Source organism: Lichenostomus cassidix, chromosome 4A (genome assembly GCF_008360975.1).
Source record: "Lichenostomus cassidix isolate B80296 chromosome 4A, HeHo_3.0, whole genome shotgun sequence".
Classification (NCBI taxonomy): domain Eukaryota; kingdom Metazoa; phylum Chordata; class Aves; order Passeriformes; family Meliphagidae; genus Lichenostomus; species Lichenostomus cassidix.
This window is the reverse complement of record NC_139485.1, coordinates 14,009,185-14,027,166: the sequence shown is the minus strand read 5'-3', so window position 1 is coordinate 14,027,166 and position 17,982 is coordinate 14,009,185. Positions and strand designations below refer to the sequence as shown.

Below are 17,982 nucleotides of genomic sequence, written 5' to 3'. Positions count from 1 at the left end.
AGGGCGGGGAGGAACCAATCGCGTGCGGGTGCGTCAGGCGGGGGGCGGGGAGAGGGGCGGGCCGCGGCCAATCGCAGCGCGGTGCGTCGGGCGGGGGGCGCGGCCGCGGCGGAGCGGCAGCATGGAGGGTCGAGTGCCCTACGACGACTTCCCGGTGGTTTTCCTGCCGCCCTACGAGAGCCCGCCCGCCTGGGTCCCGCCGCACGAGGTCAGCCGGGCCGGGGGCAGCGGGGGGCGGGCTGGAGGGGGCGGTGGCGGCCGCGGGGTCCCGCCGGGCGGGGGAGCCCGGCCCGGCCCCGGCTGAGCCGCCGCGCATCCCCTGCAGCGCGTGTACCACCCCGACTACAACAACGAGCTCACGCAGTTCCTGCCCCGCACCATCGTCCTCAAGAAGCCGCCCGGGGCGCAGGTGAGGCGGGCGGCGCCGGCCCGGCGCTGCCTGGGCGCGGTGTCGCGTTCGCGGCCGCGGCTCCCGGAGCGTTTCCTGGCAAAAAGCGCGCTGGGGTTGCGATATTCCTGACTAGCAGCGTCCTGGCACAGGGAACTGCTGTGACAGGCGTGGGGCGGGCAGGGTGGCACATTGCAGAGCGATGGGGAAGGGGTGGGATTGCTCCCGATGTGGGATGTTGGGAGGTGGAGATGCTGGAGGATGGGAGCGGGGAACACCTCGGGTGAGAGGGATTTGGAGAGGGGGACTGGTGCTGCTGCCTGGCTGAGCACTGCAGCACCCACACCTTGGATCCATCCGGGCGACAGCAGGGAGAGGGATCCTGGGGAATGGGAACGTTCTGAACAGGGAGAAGAGTCCTGGGAATTAGAAGGGTCCTGGACAGGGAGAGGAGTCCAGAGAACTGGGCCAAGGGAAGGGTCTTGGTGACTGCATTTCCCTGCTGGTTTCTCCCACAGCTGGGCTTCAACATCCGGGGAGGAAAAGCCTCGCAGCTGGGAATCTTCATCTCCAAGGTGTGTCCGTCCTTGTGCCATTCCCTCCCGGATCCTGCCTGTTCCCATGGGAGCTGCTGAGCCAGCCGGGTGTGCAGGGAGGCTGTGGCTGCATCACATTCCATCTCCCCGCCCGAGCTCAGGGCTGGGATCTGACACAAAGCCATCAGAACATCCTGCACCACTTCCTGGTCCCTTCCCAGCCCCTGGAATTGCTCCCCCGGGGCCGTGTGGGAGGGGAGCTGTGGGAGATCCACTGCTGCCATCCCTGCTTTCCCTTCCCAGGTGATTCCCGACTCGGATGCTCACAGGGCTGGGCTGCAGGAGGGGGACCAGGTGCTCTCGGTGAACGATGTGGATTTCCAGGACATTGAACACAGCAAGGTGAGTGCTGGGATGGGGAATCCACCTCCTTCCAGCCCCTCAGCCCAGCGTGGAACCCATGGAATGTTCTCCCCTTGTTTTCCAGGCTGTGGAGATTCTGAAGACAGCGCGGGAGATCACGATGCGCGTTCGGTACTTCCCCTACAGTAAGTGCCCAGGCCAGGCACCTGGAATGCTCCTTGGGAAGCAAACCTCCATAAATCCTGCCAATTCCACCCGAGTTTAGCAGTCCCAGTGTTGATTTGGGATCAGGCACCAAGTGAGGATAATGATTGGCTTCATCTGCCTGCATAGGAAAACTTGGAGAGCAGGAAGGTGGGATGGTTGGGGAATGGAAAAGTTAATTTACAGCTGGAGAAGTAGCTAATTATCCTTGAATAACAGGAATGAGTTCTGACACAGTGCCAGTGGTGGATATCCCTTCCTAAGGATCTTTGAATTGTGAATGAAGGGAAGGACTGGGTTAACTCCCAGCTTCTTCTTCTGCACCCATAAAGTTCCAAGATTTAAGGGATTAAAAAAAGATAGGAGTCAAACCAGACAAGTATTCTTCATAGAAGGGAAAGTGGCCATTATGAAGAAAAATATGGTGTGGGGGAAGAAGGGATTTTAAACAAACCTTTTGTTCTAAATGCCCTGAAGTCACTTGAAATGACTGCTGGGGGTGCGCTTCTAAAGCCAGAGGACCTCAAATGCTGCCTCAGTTTGGGAATGTGTTTCCTTAATTACCCAAAATGTTAAATTTCCTTAATATTTTGGGTAATTCCCCCTGGCCACCCTCTCCTTGTCCCTCCCTCCCAGATTACCAGCGGCAGAAGGAACGGACTGTTCATTAAAAGGGAGCTTCATCCTGCAAAAACCTCTCCACTCCTTTTCCCCAACATCTGAGATGACACCTCACGTTTCAGCTTTCACTGGAGGCACCACTGTCCTGCACAGGATCAGCTCTTTCCCACGTGGAGAGATGCCAAGGGGCTCATTTGGCTGGAAGATGGATGGGGATTGAGGCTGTGCTCCTGGGAATGGGTGTTGGAAAAAGCTGGTGTGAAGTGGGTCCTGGGGGGCAGCTGCTCCAGCAGGATCCAGCTTTCAGCAAGACTTAATTTAAGTGCATTCTGGGCTGGCTCTGGATCCCTTGATCCTGGATCCTTGGTTGCTGAGCAGAGCCAGGGCCTTGTCCTCTAAGAAGTCCACCTGTTCCACTCTCTTGTGCCATGGAATTCTTTCCTTCTTCTCTGTCCCACCTCTGCTCTGCACTGCTGGGTTTGCTTGGAACTCCAGGAGTAAAATCCACCCCCAGTCCATGCCCAGCTCTGGCTGTTTGTGCCTCTGTGATAAAGACCCCTCAGTACAGGGCTGGGATGTTTGGAAGTGTTAATCACCAAGGAAACATGGTAATGATCAGCAAATCCATGTGCAAATGCCTGGTGGGATCACCTTGTAATGGCTTCAGGACAGCCCTGGCTCTGGCCTTCTCTTCCTTGTGGCGTTTTCCACTTTTTCTGTAAAAACAATCAATAAATCAAGTACAGCAACGAAAATTCAGCTTATTCCCACTCAGGCAGTCTGTGTGGAGGTCGGGATGTACCCACCCTCAGCACCATTCCAAGGAAATGCTGGGACAAGACTCAGCTCCAGTCACCCTTGCAGCCTGCAGAAGGAAATTTGGGATCTACAGCTGTTTCAGGGGTTTTTTTCCACTGGCTGTGCTGGAAATCAGCCCCTGATTAACCTGGAGTGTGTTCTAGCACTGCCAGGCAGGAGCAAGGCAGGATTTTGGCTGTGGGGCATGAGCACAACTCCAGGAGCAGGGCAGGACACTGGGGGTGAGGAAAGGACACTGGAAAAGAGATTTTCGCTCAGAATTAAAAACTAGCTTTCCCACCAGGGCAGTGAACATTCTGGAAGCCTCTGCAACACTGTGGGAAGGGGAAGAAGAGCTCTTCTATGTCCTCTCTGCTCTCACACTGGATTCTCACAATCTCTGTGTTCCACAGGGAATGAGGAGCTCTCTCCACAGGGAGCTGCAAATACAATTTCAGTGTTAAATTTGTCCCTCCTTCAGAGCATTCTCTGGCAGGAGCTGCAGGAAGGTCTCCCCTGCCCCGGGCAGCTCCTCCCTGCCATTACTCCCAGGGAATGACTCAGGTGTTTTCCTGCTGACCTGGCTGACAGGAAGGAGTGGTTTCTTTCCCAAGGCACATTCCTGTCTTTGGTATCTTCATTAGCAAAGCATTAAGGTCACCACAGTCTATTTCATCCTCCAGAACTCAAGCAGTTGCTGATTCCTGGTGGGAAGACAGCTCCAGCAACATTGGGTATTTTTAGTGACTGACAAAACTGAGCTGAGAGGCACAAATTTGTAAAATCATGGAATGGTTTGGGTGGGAAGGACCTTAAAGATCATCCAGTCCCACCCCTGCCATGGGCAGGGACACCTCCCACTATCCCAGGTTGCTCCAAGCCCTGTCCAGCCTGGCTCTGGACACTTCAGGGATGAAGGGAGCACTGCCAGGGGTTCAGGCTGTCAGTGACTCCCTGGGCAGGGAAGCAGCACTGGCAGAGGTCCTGCAGGTCCTTTTGGAGCAGCAAGATCAGTCCCAGGTGTGTTGCAGGGCAGGTCTCACCTGAGAGCTCCTCTCTGTGCCTGTGTGCTCTTGGCTCCATTGAGACTCATGTTTGGATCCACAGAGTCCTGCTGTTATCCCAAAATATCCTTCCCAAGCTTTGGAAACCTCCCCCAGGGCTGAGATCATTGAAGCATGTCCAGCCCTAACCCTCAACGAGGCAATTCCACCCACAAGCCATTTGTTCTCCCAACATCTGGACATCACTTCCAGCTCATTGCCTGCTCAATTTCCCAGATTAAATCTTTTGCTGATTAGGCTTGAAAGTAAACAAAAATCAAGTACCAAAGAACAGCCTTTCCTGAGAAAATTGTTACATAGTCCACATTTTGCAACAATGTCAGCAAAGTCCTTTCTCCTCCTCCTCTGTCCTTCCTCCTCCATTCATCTTTCTCCTCTTTCCTCCTCCATTTTTCCTTCCTCTATTCCTCCTCCATCCCTCCTCCTGCTCTTCCTTCTCCACCCTTCCTTCCTCCTCCATCCCTCCTCCTCTTCCTCCATCCTGTCCTCTTTCCTTCCTCCTCCTCCATCCCTACTCAGGACAGGAATGTCACACCTCAGAGCAAACCCCTTTTTGTCTCCCACCCCCCGTGTGGCAGCAGGAGAGCGCAGTGTTGGTGAAATAACTTTATTTATTTAGTGATACACTGTGGCTGTGTCACACAGTCCTTACTCAGAGTTACAGTCACACTTACTCGCTACAGCTACAGGACAGCGGGCCGGACACACGGCAGGAACACATCCAGAAAAACAGTGGGAAGGGAACTATTGGATTCCACTAATTACCCCCCGCCCCGGAATTGGGGTCTCCCCCCTCCCGCCCCGGTCCGTGACTCGAACAACACGAAGGGACAGCAGAGCTGCCAGTGAGGAGGGACAGCAACACCTGTTCTACAGACACGGACACTGACACCAGCAATTCCCACAATGGGCTATGTACAGGGAATGGGATCAGCTTCCCGACGGGGACAGGGAATGGGGAATCACATCCCAGCTTCCTCCTGCAGCCAGCTCGCCCGCAGGGGAAGGGACTCTGAGGGACTTGGTGACTTGCTGCCAGGCCAGGGCTGCCACATCCCAGCCCAGGACTGTCCCTTCCCACCCTCAGGTGCTCACACGGTGTCAGGGGCTGAGGGACACCCTGCCAGGGGAGTGGAGGGAGTGTCACTGACCCCCTCACCATGGTCACACTGTGGTGGGCACTGTCCTACCCCCAGCTTCCTCCGTGTCACACAGGCCAGGTGGGGAAAGGACAGTGAAATTCTCCTCTCTGCCAACTGCAAACCAACTTCTGGTGGGCCCAAAAAACCCCAGGGAATCTCTGAGAAGCTCGATGAATTAATTCAAAACCAGGGGCAGGGGGAGAGGAGGCAATTCCCAACCTCCAAGGTTGGGAAGTGACACCAGAATTCCCTTCAGCAGCATCCAATCCTCCAATCCTCCACCCACTGTGACAGGAATTCCCTGCCACTGCTGCCCTCAGCTTTGGCAAAGGTTAAAACTGCCCCAGGAGGGAAAGGGCTGCTGGTCCCATCCCAGAGCTCTGCTCCAAGGGCAAAGGCAATGGGAATGATTCCATCAAGCAACAACCTGGGAACGAGAATGGAACATTGCCCTTCCCTCTGCTGTGGCTCTCCTGCTCCATGTGAAGCAGAACAGGAGAATGGAGATCAGGGAAGGAGCCTGAGGAACATCCATGACTCCCAGGGCAGGTATTGCCCCTGCAGGGATGGATTCCAGGTCACTGTTTGCTTCCAGAATCCCTGAGGATCTCTCCCCACCCAGCCTTGGGCTGCAAAGCCTCTGTTCCCTCCTCCTCCTCCCCATCTGCAGCCAACACTCACCAACATCCTCTGGATGGGAAGAGATTCCAGCTGAGGGGAGCAGGCTCTGGGATGTCCCTGCTACACAAATGGGAGCAACAAGGCCAAAGCTCTCAGAGTTTGGGGCTTTCCAGGGCCCCCTGTGACACGAGGAGCAAAACTGGGAAGTTGTGAGCAAGAGTTAGCCAGGATCATCCACGGAAAGGAGAAACCAGGGAGCTAAATGGGGTGTGTGCCCTGCGGGAAGCAAAGCCTGGGAACAGGGAACCTGCAGAGTCCAAAAAGGCAAGTCCAAGTGACTGGTTTAAGGAGCAGCCTTTCACCAGAGGAAGTGGGGATGCAGGACAGGGGGCTGGAGAGGGCAGGGGGAGGATGCAAGGCAGGAGGGAAGGTGGAAAACCCACCCCCCCAAAGCTTCATTTTTGTCTTCCCTAACTCGGCAGCTTTTCCATGGCATTCACAAGATACATCTGAGCAGGGAGGCTCCAGGTGGGAACAGGGGGAGAAAGGTAGGAAGAGAGAGAGAAGGGGAGAGAGTGTGAAGGGCACCGCGGTGCCAAAGTGCAACAACATAAAAAAATAAACTCAAAAGACAGGACACTCATTCTGCACTCAGGGCTCAAACCATGCAGTGAGAGGGGGCGGCCGGGGCTGCTCCCCACCAGTACACAGGGATTCGCTCGCTTAGGAATGGTTTTCCAGCCCCAGAGGGGTGGCAATGAGCGGGATGTTCTCCGGGGAGCCCGGCCGGGCGGGGGTGCTGCTGGCAGGGGCTGTTAGCAGGAGCACCCGCTCTCCGTGACTGGCTGCTCGGGGGGCTTCTCTAGTTTGATGTCAATCACTGCAGGGACAGTCAAGGAATCACCCACAACAGCACCTGCAAGGGTTGTTTGGTGTCCCTCCACGGCCTGCCTGCGCAGGGTTAACTGCAAAGCTAGGGACATGTTGAGACCTTTCAGAGGATGGAGCCCAACTGGACAAAAGGAGTTACCAACTCTGCCATTTTAAAACTCTGCAAAGCCCAGCCTTAGCTCAAGTGGAAAACCAATACTTGTGCTGCCATTAGTTGCGTACATTTATATCCAGCCCACACACAGGGTCATACAATCCCAGGATGGGCTGGGTTAGAAGGACCTTAAATATTACCCAGTCCCACCCCTGCCATGGGCAGGGACACTTTCCACTGTCCCAGGTTGCTCCAAACCCTGTCCAACCTGGCCTTGGACATTCCCAAGGATCCAGGAGCAGCCACAGCTTCTCTGGGCACCCTGTGCCAGGGCCACCCCACACTCACAGGGAAGAACTCCTTACCAATATCCCATCTAACCCTGTCCTCTGGCAGTGGGAAGCCATTCCCCCTTGTCCTGGCACTCCAAGCCATTGTAAATATTCCCTCTCCATCTTTCTTGCTGGTTCCTTCTAGTCCTGGAAGGCTCCAGTTAGGTCACCCCAAAGCTTCTCTTCCCCAACCTGAACAACCCCAATTCTCCCAGCCTTTCCTCAGGGCAGAGCTGTCTCCTCTGGCCACACTCCAACAGCTCCATGCCCTGTTTCAGCCACATCCCTGCAAAACCCATCCCCACAATGTGCCAAAAAAAGTCAGTAAACCCAAATCAACACCAGATAATTGCCCAATTCCAGGGAAAAGCAAGGATACTGTCTTCTTTGCTCTTCTCTGGTGTGCTGTCCATCCCAGGTAAGGCAGCAGCCACACGGCGGAAAAGCTGGAAAGCAGCAAGAGAGAAGCTCAAGGCTTTGTCAGAAAAAATTCCTGTTAAAAACACTGTTTTCCAGCAAAAAACTTAGTCTGAGTTGTCCAAACTCGTTCACAAGCAGAAATCTGAGAAATTCTGCTTAAAACAAAAATTTAAAGTTTTTTTGCTGTTTGGTTAACCAAACACTGGCACCTGGACAGTCTCTATCCTTTGAGATATCCCAAACTCAGCTGGAGTCAGCTCTGGGCAGCCTGCTCTGAGCAGGAGGGTTGAAAGGGATGAATTCTAGAGATCCCTTCCAACCTCAATTCTTCTAAGACATTCCAAGATTCTCTGGCTGGCAAACAGAAGGAGGAACTTCTACTCCACTGCATCAGCAGAAACAATTCTCCCCACTGCTGTCAGCAGTGATTTCAGCAAACAGTGCATTGACTGTGAACCAAACCAAACCAAATTCCAGCTGACTGGCTGCACAAAACAATGATTTTTCCTCCCCTTATCCCTCAGCACATTCCAGAGTTAGTTCTCTTTTCTTTCAAGGCTCAGCTTTGACAGGGAATCATTGACTCAACACAGAGCAAGGAACATCCCAGGGGTTGGCCTTAAACACAAGGAAATTCCTGCAGGATCACAAACCCCACCCTGGAGCAAACACAGAGATTGCTGAGTGGAGAACACAGCATGGATGTACCTGTTTCACATTGTATCCAGTCTTTGCACTGGTCTCAATGAACATCACATTCAGCTCTTTGGCTCTCTGTTCTCCTTCCTCTGTGGTGATTTGCCTGGACAACGGTGGGAAAGGGAGCAGGAAGACAGGAAGAACAGAAGGAAGAGTTAGAGATGCCTGTGAGGGAGTTGCTGCTCCCCTCTAAGAGGGTCCAGCCCACCTTGGAATGAAATCACCTCAGGGAAGCTCCCCAGGGAACAGCTGGAGTTGTGGCAGATGAACAGCCCAGGATGAAGCTCGTGCAGAACATCTGAGCCTCACCCACAGCATTCCAGGGAAGAAAAATTCCCCACATTGAGACAGGGAGATTCCCAAATCCAACAGAGGGAATGTTGTGAGGTGACACAAAGATTCCAGCAAGGCTCCAGCAGCAGGGACAGTGCAGCAGCTTGGAAACAACGATTGCCCCTCTGAGCAACACTGTGTCCCATTAAATCCTGCTTTAGCACTGCTTTCAATGCATAACGCATTCAGCTCTTGCGCTTTTCCCTCACCCTCCTCTACAGAAACCTGTCTCCAGCAATGGGAACAAATCACAGAGCAGAAAAACCAAAGGAAAAGAATCCAAAAATGATAGAAAGAAAACTGCAGGGAGAAAAAAAAAACATCCACCAATTGAAGCAACATTGAGTGGAATGAAAAACTTAACAGGCTGCACTGAACAGGAACAGGGCTATTTTTAGTGCAGCTTTTTGGCCTCAGAACTTGCCTCATCCCTGTTTTTTATCAGAGGATGAATGGCTTCCCTGTATTCCACCTCAAAAATGTCACCTTTGTGACACCAAATGTGGCTTTGTCCAGCATAACAGGCCCAGCATTTCAGCCTCACACAAATCCAACTTCCTTTGGAAAGAAAGACAAGGCAGCTCCCATTATTGACACCTGGATATTCCCCATCATTACAAATTCCAGCCCAAACTATTCCAGCCCAAATTCCCTACTAACTATTTGTAGGACAGCAAAGGGAATAACTTTTGCTGAAACCAGAAATGTGAATTTTGTGACAAGCAAATGATGCTGTTTTTAAAACCAAGCCTTGTTTTAAGCCCAGTCCTGGGTGGCTCTGGGCAGGGCAGCAAGGCCCAGTTTTTCCCCCATTACCTCTTGTCTGCCAGGTCGGTTTTGTTCCCCACCAACATGATAATGACATCACTGCCTCGCTCTGTCCTGACGTCATCGATCCACTTGGAGGTTTGCTGGAAAGAATTCAAGTCTGCAGGGAAGAATGAAATAGCAAAGCTGAGGATAAAACTCCTTCCTGAGAGGGAAAATGCTTTACTTGCACTCAGCTGCTTCTCCAAACCTTCCCACCCCACATAAGCTATTTCCAGACAGAGAAACAAAGAAGGGGAGAAAACTTTTCTAATTTTAATAACGCTTTTGCAGAACTTGTGGCTGCAACTTCTCAGTTCTGCTCATGTGGGGTGTTTCAAACAAGGGCACAGCAGAGCAGCACTGCAGTGATGTCAGCACTCACTTGTGATGTCATAGACCACGACGGCGATGGTGGAGTCGCGGATGTAGCTGGGGATGAGGCTGCGGAATCGCTCCTGCCCCGCCGTGTCCCAGAGCTGCAGCCGCACCTGCTGGGGCCAGCCCGGCCACCAGGGAGAGGAGAGAGAGCAGGAAAACCCTTTAGGGAAAAGGCCACTGCCACACCCACCTGCAGCAGCTGAGGTGACCTCGTCATCTCGCCCCAAATCCAACCAGCAGGGAGCTGTTTCCTGGCTCTGTTTGTGAAGTGCTTTAACTCCCTCCTTTGCTTGCCCAGAGATCCTGCTATTCCCAAACATCTCTAGGATATGGTTCCCACCTCGTTGCTGGGAGTAGCCAACAATACAGCACTGATCTCCCAGGATTACGGATGGGATCTCCACAGGGCTCATTGCATGGAGCATCTCTGATCAAAGCTTTTGGGACAATTCCCACAGGACAGACACCAGGTGGGAAAACAGCATCCAATCTCCAGCATGGAGCATCCAGGTGATGGCAATGGGGATTTTCATGTGAGATCCAAGCAATGATAACTTCAATTCCAGCAGAAATGAAAGAAAATATTACACATTGCAGGGCTCAGGTGGTGCAAAGGGCATGGGGTTCTCCCTTCCAGAGCAGCACAGGAGTCACAAAAATGCTGGGCCAGGTAGAGTTTGACCCCAAACACAAACTGTTATTAAATGTTACATATTATTACATATTATCATTTATGACAGATCCAAGGTCTGGGACTGGAGTGCCTGGCTGAACAAGCACTGCTCAAAAACTCCCCAGACAAAAAGCTTTCCATACTGGGAGTGCCTCCTTTTCCTTCACCCCACAGTGCCAGAAAACAAGATTGCTCCTCATTCCCAACAGTTTTATGGGAGCAGCCACTGGTTCCCAGTTTACAGCCACGAATAATCCCAGCAGGGAGGCAGAGCACTGGTTAATGAGGCAGCTCATCAAGGCAAAAGCAGCTTCCCCAGGACCAATCATTGCTTGTTTAGAAGAGGAAGAGAAGCTGATAAAGCACAGGGCTTCAGCCAGATTCAAAACAACATCTTATCTACATCAGGGAATGTCAACCTGATGCCCTGGGGTTTAAGGAAGATTAGGGCTTATAGTTAAAGCAATTAGCTCTTGCTTCATTTTGAAGGCAGACTTGATTACAGCAGCAGAAGTCAGGGCTCTTCTCTACCCCAGGAAACTCAGGGTGACAAACTGGGAGCACCTGGGCTTTGTCACACAGAGATGGAAGATCAGATTGATCCTGACAGCTCCTGAACTTCCCAAGCTTCCAAACACTCCCTGGACAGTGCTGTTACACTGGAATTATTCACATGAATATTCACCCAGGTGGTGACTGAACCACCCCAAACCTTCAGACTCACAGGCAAAAGGCAACTGGAGGAAGCACCACAGAGCTGGCCCAGGTAATTAGTTTAATTTGTAATCTGTGCAGGATGATGCTCTTTGAGGGAAGGTCTCTGGCCAGCAGGTACCACACAGACACCCCTGAAGTGACCCAGGTTTGCTGCATTTCTAGAAGTCCAGGTTTGTGTGCACCCATTTTAGAAGAGAAAATACAAATAACCACTGTGGGACACCAGGAATGAAGCCAGCCTCCCTTAGGAACAACTTTCAGGAGGGGCCTGAGCTCAGTAAGGACTCTCCCCATGGATCTCTCCACCTGCATTTTGGGATGTCCAGCACATCAGCAATAACTAAATGATTTCATTCTTCCCTAGAAGTACCTGAGCATATTCTTTCTGCAACACAACAAAACTTTAAACCTCTCAGTCACTAAGAGCAGCGAGAAAATGAAATTATCTGCAAAGATCAGCCTATTACTGAAGTATGATGAGATCAGCTGTCACTTAATTACTTCTGACATGGCTGGGAGCTGTTAAGAACAGCCTGGACTAGCAAAATTTTTCCAGCTGTCTGGATAAACAGCATCCTGTACCTGTACAGTGGGAAAAATGATGCCAAGCTGTTCATCCTGCTCCACTGCCTCAGCCAGGAGAGCCCCCAGCAGAAGCCAGAATCTGCACATCTCAGTGCTCCCCAAACCCCAAACAGGCCACTTTGACATCATTTGCACCAGAACAGGAACTCCCCCAGAATTCTCTTCAGCTTCAGGACTGGGAGAAAGACCAGGAAACTATCTGCCCTCAACAGAGAGGATAAATCATAGTCTATTATTTGTTAAGCACTTTGGCTTAGCAGAGTGAAACAAACCTCACTATAAGCTTGTTTCCAACAGAATAAAGCTGGGCCAGAGCTTTTGCACCTGAAATTTTGTACTGGTATAAATCCGGATACTGTAGATTAACAAAATCCTCACCAGATCAAATGGAATCCATACCAAGGAGTTACAATGAAATAATTCTCTTCATAACTTCCTATCTTGTCCTAAAAGATTCACGTCAGGAGTTACAGAGAATTTACCGCTAAGCTTGTCTGTTGTTTAGAAATTGGGGTTGTTGCATCTCTCCTCTTTCAAAAGCTCTCTCAGGAGTCTCCAGGTCTCTTTTCCAACCAAATGGGAATCTTGAATCCTCCTAAATCGCTCCACAGCTTCTATTTAACAGGGTCTTGTCCTGTTTTACCTACTCTGACATCACTCTTTTGCTTTGGCACCTGAAACTGTTACTTGTACAACCTCTCTCATTACCCAGAAATGAAAAAAAAAATCATTCTGAAGTGAAAAAAAAAATCAAACCCAACAAACAAAGCAGAAAAACAATAAGGCTTTCCAAAGGCTACCAACAAGCAGCACAGACACAGGAATTCCCAATCCCTGCCAACACCCACAGGTGGCTGATGTGCTGTTTTAGCTCTTTTTAGGCACCACCACCACTGCCAGCATAAAGAGATGTGTTAAAAGCAAGGTCCCTGCACACCCTGGGCTCGATACCTACTTGTGATGTCAAAGACAATGAGAGCCACAGCAGAGTCACGGATGGAGCTGGGAATGAGGAACCTCTCCTGGCCGGCTGTGTCCCACAGCTGCAGCCTGATCTGGGAAATGGAAAAGTGTAGGGGAAGGGGAAGGGGAACAGCAGGAAAATGGAGAACAAAACCAAAACTCAAGTGAAATAAAAATAAATAAATAAATAAATAAATAAAAATACGTTGCAAAGCAAAACTGAGGCAACAAAAGGAAAGTTCAAACGGAACAGAAATGTGAAAAGAGGCAGCGACACTCCCCGAGGTCTGGGAACATCCCTCCCTCCACACACCCGGGGAATATCTCACACATCCCAACACCAGAGACAGGACAGCCCTAAAATCCCTCCTCACAGCACCTGCTAACGAGGGAAATGCGCAGCCAGGCCTCAGTGATCCTGCCAGAACAACCACACAAGCAGCTGGCCAGATGTGGGACTCCTGACCTAAGGACCATCTCACCCTGGCCTGGATGGCTTCTGTTGGCTCCAGTTCACTTAATGCCACACATCCCAACACTGGGAATGTCACACAGCTGCCCTGCCCCTCCTGGGAGATGGTTTTGAAGAACCAAATTCCACATGTATTTTGTGGAATCCCAGGATGGTTTGGGTTGGAAGGGATCTTAAAGCTCATCTCATTCCGCCCCTGCCATGGCCAGGGACACCTTCCACTGGACCAGGCTGCTCCAAGCCCTGTCCAGCCTGGCTTTGGACACTTCCAGGGATGAGTATCCCTTCTGCTGGCTCATCCAGGCCATGTTTAGAGCTGAGTGATGGAGCACAGGTACAATTTCAGGATACATTATTTGCTGTAAGGCTGTATCAAATCCACCAAAGCACACATCCCAGCTGGAGACACAGCACTCCTCATCTGCAGCCCAGAAATCAAAGCCTATTGCAAAATCCAGCATTACCACATCTGAGACGTTATTCCAGTGTCTGAATTTTCCCAGCTTGTTTGCTTGTATTTGTCTCTCCTCTTATCTACACTCCACACCTCTGTTATCTGAACAGGCTTTATGGGCTCTGTGGACCACTTACATAATCAGGAAAGCTAACAGCATTCCAACACTGGGAGGAAAATGGTATTTTCTGGATAGTAGGGCAGCAGGTGAATGACATCCTGATTTACACAACCATGAGAAATCCCCACCACATTAGCAGCACACAGGCATCCACAGGTGTCAAGCAGCATTCCCAGGATCTTTGCCTTAAACAAAGGTTAAGGAAGGGCTTTTCTAAGACTGAATCACTGGTAAAATGACAGAGAAGCTCTCAGGAAACTCATCACACACACTGGGAAGAGATTTCTTTGGAAGCAACAGGCTCAAAGCTCCACACAGGAGTGTCTGTCCCCTGCTCTCCACAGCTCTGTCACACTCCTCACACAGCAGTAAAGTGGGAAAAAGGCAAATACTGGCAAAACATGAGCAAAAGCACAAATACTGAGAGGAAATCCAGGAGAAGGGAGTGAGTGGTCTCTGTGCAAATAGGAATCTCATGCAGGCTAAATCCCAAATTGCTTTATTGCAGTAGGTCAGAGCTCTGTTACCACAGGAGCTTCCTCGGAGGAGGAATGAAGTCCAATCATGAAGGACTTCAAGACTTGAAACACCAACTCCTTGGCTTTTGACTGGTCCAGGAGCTGGACTAGATGATCCATGTGGGTCCTTTCCAGCTCAGAATATTCTGTGGAACCTGAGGTCTGCTCAGCCCTTTTCATCCCGACAATCCCAGGAGCAGAGCTGCAAATCCTGGGAGCAAACTACACCTAAAGCAGGTACATACAACAGGCAGCACATTCCCTGGGATTTGGCCATTATCCGGCCCCAGTTTTCCATGGAAGATTTTAACTCTGTGCTAGAGGTATCAGATCTTGTACCAGTGATGAGATTCAGCCAAAGCTGGTTCTCTGGAGGCTGCTAGGGGATTCCAGCAGCTGCTGGAGGAAGGGCCACAGGGAAGAGCCCTCCCTGCCATCCCACCCCTGCCCCACTCACCGTGCGGTCCTCCAGGTACATTGTTTTGGACAGGAAATCAATTCCAATGGTTGCCTGGAAAGAGGAGAAGCATTAGGAGATGTGATTTGCCTTCCAGCATCTCTGGCTTTCTACCCAAACTCTCAGAAATGTTCACAAACTTGTTACGAAGCTGGTGATTTGCCTTCAATTTATGTGACAACAACAAAGCAATCTGGGGATCTGCACCAGCTTTGTTTCCCAGCATTTTTCAACACTTCTCAGCTGCACAAGAGCCTCTAAGTCTGGATTTTAACCTCAGACATTCCTGTATCTCCACACAGATCAGATCTGAACCGGCAACTCCTTCTGGCCTGCCCCAATTCAGTCTGGTAAGAATTATCTTGTTAGAAATACCCAAAAGGTAGAACAAATGAGATCTGTAAATCATGGGCAACAGAAAGTTAAAAAGCCATGTTTATCTAGGCCTTTCCAGTTCAGATTGTGCTTCCCTCCCAGTGATACACAGCAGTTTCATTTCCCAGGCAGGTCTGCATCCACTCATATTCCCATTGCTACAGCAATTCCAGCACAAAGGCATTTAAAATAATGCACTAAGTTAGGTGCACTCCCAGGCACTTCAATCAAGGAGCTGCCCCAGCCCATCAGAACCCCAGGAAAGAGGAGAGAGCTCCTGATGTAGCAGGCTTGAGTGTTTTAGGCAGATTATCCCCACTCTTAACACACCCAGGCAGCACAGCTTGTGCAGGGAGGGCTCCAGCAGAATATGGACCATTGGATATTGGAAAAGAGCAACACAGCCAGTTTTGGGAGGGAGAATTTATTTCTGGGAGGTCTATTTTCTAACCAGGCCATGGTTTATAACAAGTACAATAAGCAATAAATAAATCTGTGAGAGCATCTTACAAGAGTCAGGAAAAGAAAAAACACAGGAAGCACAAGAGGATTCAGTTCCAGTGAATGACTTGTCCTCGACTTCAAATCACCCCAATCTAAACCAGTAACTCCTTCAGGCTGAATTAAAAGATAAAGCCCTAATCTCATCTGCTTTACAGATATTTGATATTCCCTTGAAATACTTCTGAGTGCCTTTGATGCAATTAATTCTTCCCAAAATCTTCAGGCCTCTTACACATCTTCTGCTTTTCATCCTCTTTTTCTGCAGCCTCTTCATCCCCACCCCCCTCTTTGCCTGCCAAGACTTCCCTGGCTTTTCCTATCTTTAGTCTTTAAGTCAAAAAATAGTAATAAAAAAACTGAGAGACAGAATATACCAAGATGACTACTGGCAGATCCATCTACACACTCCAGACTCAACTATTCCAACTTAAATGGAAGCTCTAAAGATAACAGAGACCAAGAAGCGTCAGATGTTGGCATTTTATTCATTCTCCATTTCCTGAGGCTCCCACATCCATCACCAGAAATCCTGACCATCATCTTCCCAGGTTCTCCCCATTTTCCTCAAGGCTTCTCACAGGATCTATCACACATCCAGAGGGGATCTAAACCTTGCTGCCTTTCTGGACACTGCACTTCTGACATCACACTGGATGCTTTGATTTAATCACGAAACTTCATCTCCATCTCCATTTCACGGCACATTTTAACCTCTTATATGAACTTGAAATGACATCTCATGGAGAAATAGACTCACAGGCATCAATTTGAACAGCAGGGAATAGATTTATCCATATATATGTATTTAAAAAGCAAATAAATACTACCACATACCTGGTAAGTATTGTCAAAACTGTCATACATAAACCTGGTGATCAGGGAGGTCTTCCCAACTACAAGAGAAGAGAAAAATTACTTTCAAGCAGCAGTGGAAAAAAAAAAATTAGCACTGCTTTGGGAGTGGCACTGATCTGACAGCAGCTGCCAATCTCAGGCCATTCCAGCTACACCTTCCTGGGAAATAGCCAGCTGGAAATTTCATTCCCAAAATGACAGTGGCAAATCAACCTCTGCAGGTCCAAAATTAATCACGGTGATAACCTGGCCCTCAAATCAGGTGTGTTGATAAGAAGGTTGTTGGCTTTGGGCAAGCAATAAATCTGCTTTGTTGCTCTGTTCTGCTCCTTATGTAATCCCCAAGTCTGGGACACAAACATCAAAACAAAGCAGGTAATATCCCAGATGCTGTTCCACTGCCTCTGGCTGCATGGAAAAGCAACATTCCACACTCCCATCCTTCCTTTGTAACCAGATTTTAGATACACAGCAAACTCTGGTGGTTTGATTAAAAACTTTAAATTTACATCTCCAGATACGATCAAGAGACAAAGTGCAGAACTGACATGAAGTGAAAAACAAAGATAAAGCTCCAATTCTCGCTCAGGAAGCTGGAAGAGGCCAAGAAAAATTCAAAGGATGTGGATGGAAGAGGGAAGAGGAACAAATTGCTTATAAAGGTTGTGAAAGTATGAAGATTGGAGAGGGTTCAAAACATATTAGACAAATGCTTAACAGCAGCAATGTCAATCCTGCATTGCAAAGGCTGAGAAATTAGAGAACTTCTGGAAAACCCTCCAAGACCTCCAGTTCAGGGCTCGAGGAGAAGGTGAGCAGTAATAATCCCAGGATGGTCTGCGTTGGAAGGAACCTTAAGGCTCATCCAGTTCCACCCCTGGCAGGGCAGAGACACCTTCCATAGCCCAGGTGGCTCCAGCCGGGCCTTGGACACTCCCAGAGAGCAGCACCGCGGTTCCAAGGAAACTCATCCATCTATTCCCAGAGAACGGGGCACAAAAGGGAGCCCGTTTGAGGCAAAACAAAACCCCCGCGGCTGGGAGGGAGGCCGCGGCCAGGCGGGCAGCGCAGCCGCTGGAGCCCCCGCAGCTCCGGGGCCTCCTCCCCGCACAGGCTGCGGGCGCACTGCGGGCCCGGGAGGGCGGAACGGAGCCCCGGCCGATGGGAAGGGCTGCCAACGGAGCCCCGCGCCCCGCCAGCCCCGCCCGCGGAGGCCTCAGGCCGGGCCGCCCCTCCCCGAGCCCCGCTCGGCCCGCACCGCGTCCCCCTCCCCGCGGCCTCGGCCCCGCACGGCCCCGGCCGCTCCCCCCGCCCCGCCGCCCCTCCCGGCTCCGCCCGGGCCCGGCGCGGCGCTCACCGCTCTGCTCGCCCAGGAACACGAGCTTGAACTTCCTGAGCGGGTTCCCGAAGTCGCCGCCGCTGCCGGGCGCGGACATGGCGGCGCGGGGGGGCCGAGCGGGAGCCGTGATGGGGACAAGGAGACAGCGCCGAGCGCTCCGGTACCACCGCCCCGCGCGTCACCTCCGCCGCGTCACCGCCGGCCCGCCCCGCGGGGAGGCGCGTTGCCATGGCGACGGGAGGTGGGACGGGACCA

The 17,982-nt window shown here is 51.1% G+C and overlaps 2 protein-coding genes across 5 annotated transcripts; one reads left to right on the top strand and one right to left on the bottom strand.

Annotated features, from left to right (window-relative positions):
- The first annotated feature begins 60 nt into the window (after positions 1-60).
- PDZD11 (PDZ domain containing 11) lies at positions 61-2,867 on the top strand. Its single transcript, XM_085060644.1, has 6 exons — positions 61-208; positions 326-409; positions 907-963; positions 1,228-1,326; positions 1,412-1,472; positions 2,128-2,867. Exons 1-6 carry the CDS (start codon positions 122-124, stop codon positions 2,160-2,162), a joined length of 423 nt encoding a protein of 140 aa, XP_084916770.1. The 5' UTR covers positions 61-121; the 3' UTR covers positions 2,163-2,867.
- Positions 2,868-4,565: 1,698 nt separating this feature from the next.
- LOC146437542 (ras-related protein Rab-6A-like) lies at positions 4,566-17,944 on the bottom strand. Of its 4 annotated transcripts, none has more exons than XM_085060642.1 (9): positions 17,746-17,927; positions 16,368-16,426; positions 14,655-14,708; positions 12,625-12,724; positions 9,699-9,807; positions 9,323-9,434; positions 8,183-8,276; positions 7,434-7,500; positions 4,566-6,617 (listed from the first exon to the last, which is right to left on the bottom strand). In XM_085060642.1, exons 2-9 carry the CDS (start codon positions 16,391-16,393, stop codon positions 6,553-6,555), a joined length of 627 nt encoding a protein of 208 aa, XP_084916768.1. In that variant the 5' UTR covers positions 16,394-16,426; positions 17,746-17,927; the 3' UTR covers positions 4,566-6,552. The 4 variants fall into 4 exon arrangements, with proteins under 4 accessions (XP_084916768.1, XP_084916769.1, XP_084916766.1 ...); XM_085060643.1 differs by having other exon boundaries at positions 9,699-9,804; XM_085060640.1 differs by lacking the exon at positions 12,625-12,724 and having other exon boundaries at positions 17,746-17,944.
- Between the last annotated feature and the right edge of the window lie 38 nt (positions 17,945-17,982).

Excerpts from the sequence above, each read along its gene's own strand:
- LOC146437542 (XM_085060640.1), bottom strand. The coding sequence starts at position 17,824 with ATGTCCGCGCCCGGCAGCGGCGGCGACTTCGGGAACCCGCTCAGGAAG. Across the intron at positions 9,808-14,654 it reads TGTACCTGGAGGACCGCACG|CAGGTGCGGCTGCAGCTCTG; the intron begins GTGAGTGGGGCA and ends GGCTGGCCCCAG. Across the intron at positions 9,435-9,698 it reads CGTGGTCTATGACATCACAA|ACTTGAATTCTTTCCAGCAA; the intron begins GTGAGTGCTGAC and ends TCTTCCCTGCAG.
- PDZD11 (XM_085060644.1), top strand. The coding sequence starts at position 122 with ATGGAGGGTCGAGTGCCCTACGACGACTTCCCGGTGGTTTTCCTGCCG. Across the intron at positions 964-1,227 it reads TGGGAATCTTCATCTCCAAG|GTGATTCCCGACTCGGATGC; the intron begins GTGTGTCCGTCC and ends TTCCCTTCCCAG. Across the intron at positions 1,327-1,411 it reads AGGACATTGAACACAGCAAG|GCTGTGGAGATTCTGAAGAC; the intron begins GTGAGTGCTGGG and ends CTTGTTTTCCAG.